Source organism: Drosophila mojavensis, unplaced genomic scaffold (genome assembly GCF_018153725.1).
Source record: "Drosophila mojavensis isolate 15081-1352.22 unplaced genomic scaffold, ASM1815372v1 contig_36, whole genome shotgun sequence".
NCBI classification, from domain to species: Eukaryota; Metazoa; Arthropoda; class Insecta; order Diptera; family Drosophilidae; genus Drosophila; species Drosophila mojavensis.
This window is the reverse complement of record NW_025318858.1, coordinates 15147653-15164930: the sequence shown is the minus strand read 5'-3', so window position 1 is coordinate 15164930 and position 17278 is coordinate 15147653. Positions and strand designations below refer to the sequence as shown.

General features: G+C 35.1%; 1 protein-coding gene across 1 annotated transcript in view; it reads left to right on the top strand.

Moving 5' to 3' along the window:
- The window catches only part of LOC6576851 (ATP-binding cassette sub-family C member Sur), a 69551-nt gene that overhangs the window by 28703 nt on the left and 23570 nt on the right, over window positions 1-17278 (top strand). Inside the window, exons 10-15 of the mRNA XM_002002799.4 lie at window positions 9040-9301; window positions 10743-10880; window positions 12570-12706; window positions 14390-14603; window positions 15837-16459; window positions 16539-16759. Of these exons, the coding sequence (XP_002002835.1) occupies window positions 9040-9301; window positions 10743-10880; window positions 12570-12706; window positions 14390-14603; window positions 15837-16459; window positions 16539-16759 (1595 nt within the window). The remainder of the gene's footprint in view (window positions 1-9039; window positions 9302-10742; window positions 10881-12569; window positions 12707-14389; window positions 14604-15836; window positions 16460-16538; window positions 16760-17278) is intronic.

Genomic DNA, 17278 nt, shown 5'->3' with positions numbered 1-17278 from the left:
CCTTTTGCTCATACGGACGGACGGACGGACGGACAGACGGACAGGGCTATATCGACTCAGCTCGTCGTCCTGATCAAGAATATATATACTTTATGGGGTCTGCGATGATTCCTTCTGCCTGTTACATACTTTTCACAAAACCATTATACCCTGATTTCCCATTTTCAATCGGTTCAGGGTATAATAACTCAAAAGTTATAGCCGCAAATAAATAGTTATTGTAATATGTATGTATATGTATATGTAGGTGTGTACCTGATTCTGTATAGATACATTTTGTTTATATTTTGATGTAGGTACTGTATATATTTGCGCATATTTGTGCAAATTATTTCCACTTTCATTTGATAATCAAAATACAAACTGTTAAAGGATTTATGCAACCTGAATCATAGCGAAATAGGAACGTGCACAAAAATAGAACAAAATAAATGAACATATTTTTCTTAAGTTTGCCTTAGAGGTTTATTGCTTTGGATAAAGATATTTACATAAATACTTAATTGTGCCAAATTTGCCAATTAATTAAGCAATATTATATGCTAACTGAATTTTTGGAAATACTTAAAATATTTATAAAATTCTCACTTACTTTTAAACGTTTATAAACTGTGAATATATAATTGCATGACTATAGCTAAAATTATAATTTCTACAAAATCTATTTATCCTTTTTATAAATAAAATCAAATATATAAAATAAGGTACCCCTTTAAATGCGCCATAGAGTTTACGACAAAAGCTGCAATAAAACTATATTAAAAAAAAAAAAATATATATATATATATATAAAATATATAATAAAAATATTTATTCATATATATTTATATACATAAAAATAGTACTCATAAAAGTTTACGGTGGTTTTAAAAATATTTAATAAAAAAAAAATATATTTATTTAATATATGTGTTATACATACATTTATTTATTTAATATATTATTAATATTTATATTTATTTTTTTTGTAAATATAATACGCGTAATTGTGTATGTAGGAATAGTTTTGAACTCAACTTTTTTATTTTAATATTTAAAAATAAACAGAATCACTTTGGAATTTTTTTCTAACCTCATAAATTTCTACTGATAAGTTTACTAGGCTATAAAATTAAAAATTAATATAAATTAGAAATCTCTTAGAAATACAATTAATTTTTTAGGCTCAAAATTGATTGTAAATTACAAATCTCTTGTGGATAATTAATTATTTAGTTAATATACCTATTTCTCGTTTTCCATGTCCTTCAGTCGCTTTGGTAAATGCAATGCAAGAAATAGCGGAAATATATACGCTATCAACGTTTATTTATAGCTGCTTTGCATGTCAGTCAGCCAATAAATTCGGCTTTTAATATATTTATGTGCGAGGTGCTTCACAGGCACACGCGTATATATACATATATATGTAGATGTAAATATGTACGTACGCTGGTAAAGTACTAGCTTTTTTGCATATAAAACCCATATTAAGGCAATGCAATTCAATGGCCGCCTAAAAGTAGGCAAGAAAAAACGAGAATTTGTGAATTGAAATGTGAAATGTGTAACACACAGTCAGTCACACACCCTTACACACCCGCACACACACACACACACACACATAGTCACACACATGAGCACTTGTATGCAGCTGCATGCCCTGTGGTATAAGGAAATTTATTGAAAACGCTTTTCATGTTGCTTGGGCGGCGTGAGAAGTGCCTTGTCCAAAGGGGGCGTGTCAGGGTGGTGTGGGATTTTTTTTTTGCAGTTGGATGTGGCGCTTATTGCATTTTATTTATGGCACAGTTGAAGGCCAAGAAAACTTGCTAGCACTTCGACTTGTATGCTTTACCAAATTGGCAGCCCGCATGCAAAAGAAACTGTAAAGAAGAAGAGGAAGAAGAAGAAGACGCACGCACACACAGACACACGCGCACGCACACTCGCACACACAGACAATTGGGAAACTTTAATTAAATGTAGCCAAGTGTGAAAATGTGTTTGATTCGAAGTTACCTCAGTTCTCAGTCATCGTGGCTCAAATCTTGGTTGTTTCAACTGTTAAATGTGTTTATTCTTGTTTTATGCTCATTCACGAATATGAGATGAATATATTGGTTTTATAAAAAGTTCGTGTTGTCATCTGTCTGTCGGTCCGTCTGTACTTCTACCCGCATAAATGCAAACCATTTCGCCGCTATCGAAGCTAGCGACTCGAGGCTTGGAAAATACATTTGTGTATAACCTGGCATTATAAACTGTCAAGATTTATCTAGGAGCGTGGCAAAGCGGGAAATGTATTTTCCGGTATTTCAGATTTAGAGTTTCAATCTATGCGTAAATCGAGTAAGCGTATAAATATATATACGAACATTATTGGCATGATGAATCGGGAAAAATTAGATATACATATATACATAAGTTTTCAAGAGCTTTAGAGCAAGATTCTCAAGATTCAAACACAAAATTAAATTAATGTTTTATTGAATAATATTCATGTTGGCATTCTCGATTGATTTGCAAAAATAATTATACCTATTTATGGCGGGAATCAGAAAATGAATATTCAATGAGTATTCTATAGTCGATTGTAGCTTTAATGCTTGTTTTTTGTTTTTTTTTTTTTTTTTGTCTATGACCTTGAAGCAGTGTTTCGAGGGCTGCGGGCGTTAGCCAAATTGAATATGAATAGTAAACGCTGCCACACAACGCCCCAAACGAAGTTTGGCTAATTAATTTGAGCGTAGCCCGAAAAATTATGCAATTAAATGCCGTTAAATGAGCAAACACACCTTTTGGCTACAGCTACAGCAGCAGCAGGAGCAGCAGCAGCAGGAGCAGCCATAGTCGACTGCCCGCCCACTCGTTGTTTTTGTTTGCGAACCTCAAAATGGCACATAAATAATTTAAATATTTACCTGGGGGCTGGGGCGAGCGGGGGCGTGGCACTAGAACTGAGCTCTTCCCACTTTAGACACACAACAAAACGTGCGTAATCTAATGCAGCAGTAAAACTGGGCAATATGTAACAGAAAAGGACAGAGTAGAAGAAGAAGAAGATGATGGGGGTATAACAACAACAACTAAATCTGAACTATGCTCAACAAAAAGCTAGTTAAAAGAAAAATAGAGAAATAAATTAGACAAAACAAAGCGTTTTTAATTAGCTGCGTAACTAGTTTGTTAAATGTAGATGTGTGTGTATGCACACAGTACGGCTCAGTTGAATAGGTTCGATGGGCTATGGAAATTTACCTTTAACGAGTTTACCTTTCCAGAGGAAAGAAATTGATTTTATTACTTAAAACTGTATAGCTTATATTAAATAGTTTTCTTTTTTTTTATACATATATACAGGTATCCCTTGTATAACGCGGTTTTATACAACGCGGTTTCGATATAACGCGAATTGGGAAAATTAGGTTTCAGTAAAACGCGAAATTTAGGCTTATCTAACGCGAAGGGGAAAATACATAATTATAAAATCTGGTAACACTAATTTTCGTGCCACATATTTATAATATGTAATGTATTGTATTTTGAATGTAAACCGGGAATTACCCTTTATTGCTTTCACAACATGTGTGAGTATACCAGGCATGCTTACGGCATATATATTTGTACTCTTGCTCATTAATATTTATTAAATTATCAGTACAGTGTCATCTTTTGTGGATATCAGGTGTTTAATAAGGAAAAACTTTTTCTTTTTCGAAATACATATATGTGCATCTGTTATTTTGTATGTATTTTATTTAAAAAACAAACCTATTGGAACATAACCCCCAAATTTATATGAAAACTATATTTTAGATAACGCGGAATTACATAACGCGCAATTTTTCTGGAACGTAACTATCGCGTAACGTAACTATACCTGTATGCTAATGTTTATTAAAGCCATACGAGGTACTCCAATAATCCCTCTGTAAGCTTATTGTCTATTGATTCTGCCCCAATTGGGCGCGCCGGCAAACTGACGTTAGCTGTTGCAATTAAACATATTTACACATATTTATATTAAGAAGTAAATAGAAGTTTAAATACTCCTGATGTATACATAAAATGTTGTGCTTTAATTGTAGGTAGAGCTTTAATAGGAAGCTTTTAAATAAAGCTGTTGTACATAAAATTTTAGCATAAATAAATATAAATATTTCCTGTAAGTATTTCTTTTCTCTTCTAAATATTTCCTCTAAACATTTTCCTAAGTATTTCTCTAATAATTTTTTCTAAGTATTTGAAGTATTCTTCCAAGTATTGCCGCCAAGTCTTTCCTCCTAGAATTTCTTTTAAATATTTCGTCTAACTCTTTCCGCTAAGGGTTTCCTCTCAGTATTTTCCTTAAGTATTTCCTCTAAGTATTTTTCCTAAATATATCTTCAAAGTATTTAAACTTTCTTTCCTCTAAGAGTTTCTTCTAAATATTTCCTCTAAGAATTTCTTTCAAGTGTTTTCTTCAAGAATTTCTTAAAAGTATTTTCTTTCCTCAAAGAATTTCTTCAAAATATCTGCTCTACGTAATTTCTTCCCCAGACGATCACTCGCTATACTGAACTATTCGACTGAAGAAATGCAATGCAGCTGCTGCCCTTTATATAGGACAACTTTCACTCAAAGCCTAAGTCGCGCTCAAAAGTTGAGCCAATGTTGACCAATGGGAACACTCTCTGCTGCTGCAACAGTTCTAGCTTCTTTTACTCAAGTACATGCAAGTACATACAAATGATCTACTTCTCTCTCCCTAGAGAGAGAGAGAGAGAGAGAGAAAGAGAGAAAGAGAGAAAGAGAGAGAGGGAGAGAGAGAGAGAGAGAGAGAAAGAGGGAGAGAGAGAGAGAAGGAGAGAAAGAGGGAGAGAAAGAGAAGGAGAGAAAGAGAGAGAGAGAAGGAGAGAAAGAGAGAGAGAGACGAACATTAAATATCAAGTTAATCATCTTGCTTTAATACTACCCATAATACTTAATAGATAAATGTCATAGAGGTACGCGTGCAAAAGGTAATTAGCTTCTGCCGGCATTTGCACATAAGCAATTTGCAAAGGTGCACATAAAACATTTGTACAGCGCTGAAGACATAATGGAGCATCGCGCATACGTCGCGTTGAACAAATTTAAATGAATGAATTGTGTTGCATACAAGGCAGATGCAGTGAAAGCGGCAGGGGCAGAGGCGGAGGCAGAGGCAGCAGTCAACAACAGTCAGTCAGTCAGTCAGTCAGCGGTGTGGCATGCATCTTGTGGCACTTAAATGGCAGTTGAGAACTTTTGCTGTAATCTGAAATTCACTTTTAATGCGGCCAGGCAAATGCTTGAAATTAAATGAAAGCGTTGCCGTTGCAGTTGCATTTACAGCTGCAGTTGCAGTTGCAGTTGCCAGTTACCAGTTGCAGCAGCAGCAGCAGCAGCCGCAGTCATTCAACATATTTTTACAGTCGTTCCCAGGCACATCACGTGATGCGGTAATTTATCACAAAATGTCTGTATATGTTAATTTTATTGCACATAAAATAAACGAAGAGCAGTGCAGCACACGCCCCCACATCGTCGCCGCCCAGCACCGACTGCCCCCTCTGGCTGCTGAAGGCGTGGCGGCCATATAAAAATGCATTAAACAAGCTAAAATCGCACAGCAGGCAGCAAGAGGGCGAGCCTTCGACTTTGCCTGTGTTTGGCTGCCTCCTCTGTGCCTCTGTTTACCTCTCGCCTCTCGCCTCTTCGCCTTTTGCCAGTCTGCCTCGCCTCTGTTTCGTTCCGCCTTGGCAAACGCAAAATGTGCAATAATTTCAATTACTGTAATAAATGTCTGTGTTGTTCGGAAGTGTGTGTCTCTCTCTCACTCGCCACTCACTCTATGCTCCACCTCTCTCGCTCTCTCACTCTCCCTCTCTGTCGCTCTGTCTTGTTCCCTGGCTTGAGAATTTATTGTGCCACTGCACATGTAGCCAGCAGTGCTACGGATTGCAGGGGCCACGTGAACTTAACGATTGTTAAGTGCGAGCGGTTTTCTGATTTTCAGCTGCCACATACACACACACACAAAAACACACACAGGCACACGCACTCACAAAGTCAGAAAGGCAAAGGCAAAGCCGACGGCGACGTCTAATCGGTCTGCGTCCAAAGTCAGCGCTGCTTGATATGAGGTGCAAAGTGTGATTTAATGGCCGAGCGTATCTGTATGTGTGTGTGTCTAGGTTTACATATGTGTGTGTTTGTCTGTGTGTGTGCGGTTGACTTAAACGGGTCAACAGGGCGCATACGTAATGTGAGTTACGTGTTGAGCCAAGAAAACTTGCCACAATATTTTCCTACAAATATAAATTAGACTAATTTGCTCAAGATAACAATTTTAAAATGGCTTTTTGGAACATACATATGTTTTTATGATATTATTATTTATTATTGCTATAATCTTTTATAATATTATGTGAATTAAATTTAATTAAATTGCGATTGGAATTTTTTCTACTGTTTATATGGAATCAATATTTTTTACGAATTTGTAGGAATTTCATTTAACGAACCGAAAAAATTTCGAATTAAAAATAAATTGGATTTTTTCAATATATGTTATTTAATTAATAACTTTTTACTATACTATACTATACAAAAAATTACTGTATATATTTAAGTTTTTATTTAGTTATATATAAAATAAAACAATTAACAGAAAAGCTTGATAAAATATTTTGAAAACTGTACTTAATAATGTTGTACAAAATATTTATGATGGCCAGTGTATATTGAGTCAAATCGTATTTGTATTATTATATTGATCAATAGTTGTTTAAAATTGCCGAAATGACATACACCGAAAATATTCAGTTTAGAATGTTAGTAATTTTTTATTGGCAAGGATAACTCAACTTAAATTTTGATTTGATTTATAAATTTCGTTAACTTAATTTAATTTATCTAGAATTTTTTTGTTTCCCTATTGCTGTTGCTTTTTTGCCATTAAATTTATTGCATTTTACTTGTTTTAGGCTCTTTCAAATTGTTTATAATTATTTTCTGTTTAGCTTTAACAGTTATTTTAGTTCTACACATTGAATTTAAATCACATAGAAATCAATAATCCAATCTTAATGTCCTTTGGTAAAATCAAATATCGGCTTACATTCTCGGCAGGCATGCAAATCAAATAAATCCGAGCTATAAATGAAGCAGCATACATATGTAAATTGAATCCCAGACACCCAGGACTACATATACATACATACATGGATGGCAATTTGAAGTGTGTCTCATTACTTCCATTATTATTATTATTATTATTATGCAAGCAGCAGCAAGTTTGCGTTTTCAGCACTTGCAGCTGAATGTGACAGATTACAGTGCTGGTCACGTGTTTGTGGCTACACGAGTCTGCGGTCGCCAATAAGAAACAATCATCTTATATCCATTGCACTGCGAGTCACTTAATTACGCCACAATTCAGCGTGAGTGTGTGTCAGAGTGAGTCTGTGGGCGTGTGTATGTGTGGCCTTATATGTAACTGTATGTAGGCTGCGGTTTATGCGCTTGACGAAGGATGCGACGAAAGTTATCACATAAACCGCTTAACTAAATTGCAGCTAATTAATTGAAGTCACTCGCATTTGCCATAATTAGCGATGTCATGCAAAAGCGAAAGCTTACACATGTACTCACACTTATGTATGTACTTGGGTGCATATGTGTGTGTGACACTTTTGATTTAGGATGAAAGTTCCAAGCTTAATAGCGGCTTAGATAAAATGCAGTCTAGCGGCTAAGCTTGATGAACAGTGAATTTTATTTAAATGTTTGTATGTGAATCAAGTCAAGTGCTTTATGTATATTTCAGTACATTCGTATTAACTTCATCATTGTCATCTAGGCTGCAATTACAATCATAGCCAAATTCTTCTAAAAACACTTTGAGTGGTGTTTATCTGTTCCCTCTCTCTATCTCGCTCTAACCAACGTAAGCTTTGCTCAAGTAGGTAGCAGAGTAAAGAATTCATATTCTCCTCTGCTTTAGTCTTATTCTTCTCATTTGAGCATTATTACAAATCAGTCTACTTATCTCGCTTGCACTTACATATGCAAATGACTTGTCAGCGTGAAACTAAAGTAACTCATTTGTGAGTTAAAGTATTTTGTTCACCATGCATACATATGCACACACATAGCTCTTCTAAGTTGAGTGAGCTTTTATAGCGAGCGCACTGCTTGTCTCACTCGCACATATACAGTCAGATCTTTCTACTGTGAGCGTAAATGAAAGCCTCCTTTCTAAGAAATCTGTTTTTCGTGCTCGCAAACTCACTCTTCTCTCTGACAACTCGGTTCGTGCATAAATCATTAGTTTTGATCGAGCATCCGTGTAGGGAAGTCGTAAGGCAGGTGATCTGGCTAGAATTTGAAAACAGCTTTCGTGCGAATTTAATTGTTAATATACGCATACATACATATGTCTGTATGGCCAAACATAAAAAGTACAAAAACGTATTTATGTATGTTTTATGCAAAGTTTTGCTTAAAATTCTGGTTGGTTAATGTTTTATCTCGCTCACACCTATAGTCATTTTGTATGTCGGTAAGCTTACAGCGTATGCGGATGTAGGCGAAGTTTTTAGTGGGAATTCGATTAACGAAACGTAAGGGTATGTATGTATGTACATATGTAAGCTTATAACGTAAGCGAAATAAATTTTGAGTGAGAATCCGATTAAATAAATAATACAGGTATATACCAAAAGCTTAGAGATAAATATATAGATTTCTGTTTATTAAATATTAAGTAAGAATTATAATAAAAATATAAGAGTGTTAAAATTAATCCAATAAGTATTTATTAACGTCGTTTCTGTGGAAATTGCATTCCCATGTTAACGAATTTTATTTAAATCTACCTAAAATTTCATTAAGTTAAAGAAATTTGCCTACCATTTATTTAAATTGAATTATAGAGAATCTATAGAAGCATAAAATGAACTATAACTAGTTTAGTTAATGCTTGGTAAAATGCCTACCTTTTCTATAGCAGCAATTTGTGTAATCATTTGTATGTTTTATTATATTTCTCAGAAACTGTACGATATCGTATGTGCCGCAAGTTCCATGGCTGCTTAATGATACAATACGGGAGAATATCCTATTTGGTGAATCATTTCGGCCGAAGCGTTACGATTTTGTGCTGGATGCGTGCGCACTAAAACCGGATATTGAACTAATGCCAACCGGTGATTTTACGATAATCGGCGAACGGGGCATCAATCTATCCGGCGGACAGAGGCAACGCGTCGCTGTCGCGCGTGCAATTTATTCATCGGCCAACGTCGTCATAATGGTGAGTAAGTAAATGCCAGGGACACCACGCAAGAACACGATCAAGGACCTGGCACGTCGCGTCGTCTTAACTGCAAGCCAATCCGCTGCCTCAGTGCACTTTATGCCAATGCATTTGCGCTCATAAATTCCACGAAACGTCTCAACTTTAAATTAAACATAAAACGAAAATCTCCAAACACTGTTGCAGGGTAAACAAGTTTTACGAGAATTGCCCATATACATACATACATACGTACGTATGTATGTATATGAGTTGCCCTTTTTTCGGAGATACGCTTATCGTATTGAAAGTGGGAAAACTTAGAGATGTCAATAAAAATTAATGTCATTAACTTTTCATTTATTAAGATTGGGGATGGAATATTCGAGTCGATTCTTTTATGATTTGTTTTTACGGAGTAGTAAATTAAATTCTATGTAACATATGATTAGAGCAAAAACATAGTTTATGTATTCGAAAAGGTTGAGCTCTTAATTTTTAGGAAAATATCTGTAGAGTAGAAAAAATGCAACCAAAAATATAATTTGTGTAGTAGAAAAATAAAATAATAATAATTATTATTTATTATTACAAAATAGGATTTTTATGGTCAACAAAATTCGTTCAAATGGAATAGACAATACGAAAACCATGGACTTTTTTAGAGCTCAAATACAGAAATATTTTTTAGTGTAGGCTTGGGCAATTGTAATTGGAATAATATATAAGGAAACAATAAAATATATTTTTTAAAAATATAATAATAATAAATGAAATGAAACCAATTAACTAAATTAAATAAAAGATAAAATAAATGTGATACTATTTGAGTGTAGGAAATAGCTGAAAATAATTGCTTAAAGTGAAAATAATTGTTGCTCCTCAAAAATGTTAATGAACAGAATTTTTGTTATAAAAAATTGTTTGTATTTATTTTATTTTTAATTTTTAATTCATATATTTTATTTTTGATTTTTAATTTATATATTTTATTTTTTAATTTCTAATTTATATATTTTATTTAATTTTTAATTTATATATTTTATTTAATTTTTTAAAATTTAAAATTTATTTATTTATTATTTTTATATTTTAATTTATACATTTTATTTTTAATTTACACATTTTGCTTTTAATATTTTTGTTATGTATTGTTGACAGACTAGTAGTAGTAGACTAGTAGAAGAGTTAAAAATGTAGGTCTAAATATTTAACTATTTATGTCCTTTTAACATAATATACAATATGTTAAAATTGCATAAATATTAAATAAATAGTTTCGTAAAGCGACGACAGTCTGAGATTTGTGGACATTATGAGAGCTTGGCTATTGTGTGATAAGCTCATATAAATCTGTATTCTATATATCTGTATAGCTATATTAATATCTATTCATTCCTTTTGTGAGTTAATGCACAGTAAGCGACTAATAATATTGAAATGTAATTGCATTTTGTAGGATGATCCGCTGTCATCGCTGGACAATGAAGTGGGCAGCCATGTCTTCGAGCAGTGTGTGCGTCAGATGCTTTTGAAGTCGAATCGCACCATCATCCTGGTGACACAGCAATTACAGTTGATCAAGGAGGCGGATTATGTAAGTGGCCCCCTCGGGGCTAGACAGCATTTCATATTCAAATTTCTTAGTCCAGTGTTGCCGGTCAGATCCTGAAGTTGCGGTGGACTCGATATTGGGCGCTGTGGCCGGGCATGCAATGTGCTCGGACGTCCTGCTGCCTGCGTCCAGTGTCCTGCTGCCTGCCTGCTGCATTCAGCGCTTTTTGCCAGCATCCGTTTGTTACTTTGCGCTCCAAATGCCGGGGCCATTTATCGCCTTTTGGCCATAAATGCAATTGCCTGGAAAGACCATTTGTTGCCGGTCTGCTGGCTCCCACTCTCCACGCAGCCTCTGCTCCCTTCCTCCTGCTTGCGCACACATTTTTACAATTATTTGAGCAGCAACTGCAACGCAGCAGCGACAGCAAAGAAAAAAAAAAAAAAAGACAGCAAACGAAAAAATTTCAAATTTAAATTTCGAAATTGAATTTATTGCCTTTTGTGCTGCACCTCCTTTCGTTTATATACCCTGTACGAATAGAGATAAGACGAGTTTGCCGTAGAGCTATATAGACTTGGTTAGGCTATGCTTAGGACGTATGCAGTTGGTAATAGGTATTAACTAAAAATAGATTTATAATTAATTTGCGCTAAAGCAAATCCACCCCAATTCTCGTAACATAATAATTGATCCGTGTTTTTAATATATGGTTTATTTCATATGTATATACATATATTTATTTTTTTATTTAGTCATTCAATTTGGTTTACTCTGTTACTCAGTCAACCAATCATTCAATCAAGCAGCCAGTTAATCTGCTTACTGTCTGACTCAATTCATAGAGTGAATGAGCAATGAATGTGCAATTCATTACCTAGAAGCTCATTTAGTTTATGAATTCCGTCAGTTGTTCCGTCAGTCGCCAAATTACCCTGTTGGCATCAATCAATCAATGAATCGTAAGGTATGAGTAGCTATACTCTCGAACCGTCAGTCACTCAATCAGTAAGCCTATTTATGATACAAGGCAATGCATAGCCAGATTATTAGCTCATTAGCTTGCCCGATAATAAGACTGTTAGTGTATTAGTTTGTTCGGCGGTCGGCCTGACAATTGTGTTGGTTCTGCGAGTTTATGAATAATAGTAAAGTATATCTATAAGTCAGTTAATATTGTATAGGTTGTCGTCTATCTCAATGTGAGTTATACAATATAATATATGTAAGTCTTTGATCAGTCTGTCTTCCAGTCTTTCGTTTCGTAAATCAAAATTCCTGTTAGCATCAGTCAATGTCTAAGATCTGACAAACAGTCAGTCAATCAAATCATCAATCAATTAAATTTCTAGATATAAATAGTTTCGCATTTTACAATCTGACAGTCTATGGGCAATCAACAATAAATCAATATTTTTATTGAGGTGATAAAATAAATAATATCTAGCTGATAAAAAATAATTAAGTAGTTAATCAGTCAATCAAACAATATGTCAAGTCATAAAGTCTTTAAATTCTTCCGTCTCTAAATCAGTTCAATCAGATTTATATAAAATTCCTCAAATCTAATATATGAGAATTTTCCTATTCATTTACAGGGCAACTGTTTAAAAGTCATCCATTTTCTTTTTACCATATTCTAGCTTGTTATGTTCTGTAACGTTTTCGTTTTTATTTTTTCTACTTTTCCTGCGTTTTGTTTTCTTTCGTTTCATTCCGGCGACCTTTCAGTTAATTGTGATGAAGGATGGCCGACTGCAAGCTTGCGGCACTTATAAGGACATTGAGCTAAAGCAGCCGCAAATAATCGCCAAATGGAACTCGATAATTGCTAAGGCAAACGAAAATGCAAAGGACCAGCAACAAAAGTGAGTAGAAGCAGGCCTAGAGCTACTCTCAGAGTCAGCCTCAGCCTCGTCGTCAATCCCCAGAGAAAACTTTGTGTTTTCATTTGAGAGAAGACATAGAGATTAGTATATGACTGAAGCATTGTCAACGGCTTATTCCTTTGTGTATGAGGCAGAAATTGAGGGAATCTTTGTTTGCAGCCGAAGCACGCCCAAGCTTTTCTTTACTTTTGCATGAGCCACGCCCTTTTCTCCTGCCTCAAATGGTTCGATTGCCATTAAAGTTCATTTGTGACAAAGCATAAAAAGAAATGATTGACGCAAAAACTGGAACAATGTTAGCATAATGAGACGGTTGCAAGGGCTGCCTTTGTGGTCTAGGCATTTTTTTTTTTTTTGATTATCACACAGACATCTACAGCTAAATTATACTTAAAGAGCTCTTAAAATGAAATACTTTATAAATTTGTTGGGATGCGCCAGGGATGTGTATGGCAAAATTTTAAAGCATTTGTGTGTGGAGTTTTTTCATCGTCAAATACAATAAAATTTCATTGAAAATGAGCAAACAGGAATCGTTCAAGTCAATATAAGAAATGCTATATAAGTTCGATTAGGTCTGTATAAGGTAGTATAAGTATCATTATTGTTTACTAACTCCTGTTGGCATGTTTAATACTCTACAAGAATATTTAAGCAGTTGTTTTGGACTAAACATATCAATGAGTTTTATAAGATTGTTAAAGTCTTTACAGAGTCTGTATAAGTAAGTTTGTATAAGACTGTATAATGTATGCCTGTACCTGTACAAGTCTGCTTTAGTTCGTATACGGCGTCATAAGTCTATAAAACCTTGAAGTACCTCGTAGAAGGAAGTCTATATAGCTCTATATAGACTTTAGTCTTTATAGTCTTTATAAGACTGTTTAATAATTTTATAAATCTGCACTAGTTTGTTTAAGTCTGTGCAAGTTCTTATAGTTCCAGTAAGTATAGCTCGAGTAGTAAATCGGTAAAAGTCTATATAAGTCGGCTTGTACTTCTCTGCCTTCTAAGTGTGTATAAGTAGGTAGTATAAGTGTGTATCTCTATGTCAGCTTGTTTAATTATGTGAAAATTTTCTATTATTTTATAGAATTTACATGACTCTGAAAAATTGTCTACAAGATTGTATAAGTAAGTCTTTATAAGTCTTTACAAGATAATATAATAATAGCGTTTACAAGAGCTTTTATAAGTAAGTCTATGTAAATCAGTATACGATAGTCTAAGTACGATAGGTCTGTTTAAGCAGCTACTAGTGTGTTTAGTATTGACTAATTTTATCCAATAATATGTTGACTAATTATATAAGATAACTGTGAGCTCATTAAGGAATATTGGTGTATAAGATATTCCTAATAGACATCAATAGAAGAAAATCCCTCTATCCCGTTCACTGCCTCGTTTTCTCGATCTGTCTACGCCGCATTTAAAGCTTGATTTGTAGCTATCCATTGAGATTAAACTTCCGTCCGTTTAGAGGCAAAGCTCTATGTGTCACACACAATATGTTTGATATGCAGTCAAGCGAATGGCATTTATTTCTTTGTTTTTCATTTTGCCACATATTGTTTGTTGTTAATAGAGTTCTGCAAGCGACTACAGCGCCACTCTGAGAATTTACTTGGATTGTATTTATTCTTGATTGTCATCCATTTACAGTGCCACGGAGCGCACAGCTCGGGAGCGCTGGAAGCTATTCAAGAATGTCAGCAAATTGGGTTTGCAGCGCTCAATATCGATTAATTCGGAAACGGGAGGCGGCAATAACTCGGAACTGGATTCCAATTGCTTGGATGGCAGCGTATCAATGTCATTTAACAATATGCTCAATGATGCCGTCGCAGAGGACGACGAGGACGATGATCTGCCCGCGGTGAGTGGAGCGAAAAGTGTTTTATGGCAATTAAAATTAGAAGAAGACGTGGAAGTTGAAGACTTTTAATTTGTAAATCGAAAATACTTTTCAATCGTATATATAGGAAAAGACAGATTATAATAAACACTAATTATTCTGTGTGAATTAATATATATATTATATATATATAATATATTTTACTTAGCATAAACCACAAAGATTTTCACATTTTATAGAGAAAACGTAAATGCTAGATAGAAAAAATTATATATAGATTTAATGTATATTAATTTATATCCAAACATTTCATAGTTTTCAGGGGTGAGGGTGAAATTTTGATTTAAATCGAAATTCAATCGTACGCCTCAGGAATAATGATGTGATATTTTGATTATGAGGAGAGCTTATTTTATGAAAAGCAGCAGATGTCTGCTTAGTTTGATTGAAAGAGGAACAGAAATAAAAAATAAAAAAATGTAGAAAAAAGCAATTTATATAAAAGAATATTCAAAATAAATTTTAAAAAATTATTTAAAAAAATAACCGATTTACATATAAACATTTTTTTTTTATATAAAATATATTTTAAATATATATAAAATATGAAAAATATTTAAAGATAATAATTATTAAAAAATAATAATATTTAAAATAATAAAAATTTAAGAAGAATTAAAATTATTAAAAATAAAAATTATTTATTAAAATTTAAATTTGTAATGTTAAAGAGAATTGAAATATACAAATATATTGCAATTTAATGTAAGCATTACATATACCTATCGGTAATAATCGTTATTTTTATTCGATTTCTTAAATGTGGTTTGCGCACTAAATATGTTTGAAGTAAACGTTTTTCAATATGTGGAGACTAGGAATAATTTTCTTCAGATAATAACTGTAAATTCATTATAAATACGGTTTACAATTTTAAACAAATTTGGTATACAAATTTATTTAATAAATAATTGCACACAGTGAAACGTATCTCTGCATACAGGGTATCTCATAGGCAAGTATTCTCGACGTAAAAATGTAACTTAAGAAAAAACCAAATTAAATTGCATTGATTGACGGAAGATAATTTCAGCTAATATAATTAAAACTTGTTAATATATGTATAATCAAAATTAAAAAAATTAAATTATATTTTAAAATGAAATATTAGGTTTAGATGGTGTGGAAAATCTAGCTCTATTTCTAACTACATATTCTGCTTTCCTCTCTTCTTCTCTTCTGCTCTCTGCTCAGTCCCTCTCCCTGGCCAGCGGCATCAGCTGTGGCTTGCAGTCGGCCGGCAGCTTCCCTCTGCAGCGCAAGCGTGCGAGCGTCTATGGCTCTCGGCACTTGATCTACGATGTGCCGCTGCCCATAGACGAGTGCCAGGCGGATGATGTCATAATGCGACCACGTCGGCGCTCCACGCTGCAGCGCCGTGGCAGCAGCGCACGCTCGAGGAACTCGTGGCACCGACTCAGTGGCCTCAGCTCGGCGACGGTCACGTCCACCTCGAGCACGAACAGTGGAGATCTGCTGCGTCGCAGTCTGATGACGGCCAGCTGCAGCAGCTATGCGGAGAGCAGTCTCGATGGGGGCGACTCGATTGCAGATGGAGTCACGACCTCGCCACTCGTAGCAGAGCTTTCTCCACGCGCCCAATCCTGGCAGCCAGCACAGCAAACGCATCATGCGCCGGTGACGCGAAATGTCTCCTCGCCGCCGGCCATGGAGGCGCCACCTACGTTGCCTGGTACGGAGGTGGCGGTGTCACCGAGTCGCGGCAGTTTTCAACAGTTCCTGCGACGCATGTCCATGCGGCGCTCCAATAAGCCAAAGCATCATCATCGCCCGCTGAGCGCGGCCAACTCGATTAGGTAAATAATTTGCATGGCCGTACTGAATGTAACAACTGTATTTAGCTTCAACTTTATGCTTTGCTATCTCCTCTTCCAGGAGCATCTCGGAAGAGTCCAGTGCGGCAGCTCTCTTGCCAACAGTTGAGTTAAGTTCAGTGCCTTCAACGCCTGTCGCTGACAATTCCAATCCGCAGCCAACAACAAATTTAGAAGCAACTCTCGACGACTTGGAATTCAGGAGAGAGATGCACGAATTGTCTGCTGCGCTTCCTCCTTCACCTCCTGCTGCTGTCATAGCAGAGACACCACCAGTGAAGCGTAAGTTATGCATCTGGCATGTTGTAACAACTCGATTTCCAGTTGCCTAGTTGCCAACTGGCTAAAGTTCGTACACTTCCTTCATTCGCTCGCCTCAACAACATTTGTATGCATCGAAAGTTCCACAGCGCCATATGGGTCAACTAAATCGATGGCAGACAGTGCGTATACGTGATTTTGACTTTAAACAACTTTCGACAGGGCACAGCACACTTGATTGTTATTAAACATTGGCATAGCATTGGGGCGTAGCTTTGATTATTTTTAGTTTCTACCCCACGCACATTTTTTTTTCCTTTTTTTGTTTTTCTTTGTTTTTTTTTTTTGCATATTTTCTTTGAACTCAGACAAGTGAGTTGAAGGCCAACGTCTGCCCGGTGACTCTGACTTAAATAAGCCTCGCATTCACAAGGCATTTGCCCATTTTGGCAATCAGTTGGAATTTGACATTCGGTAGTGGAAATTCCATGGCAGCAAACGAAAGAAAATTTCTATGAAAGGTTAACTGAAGCATATGCA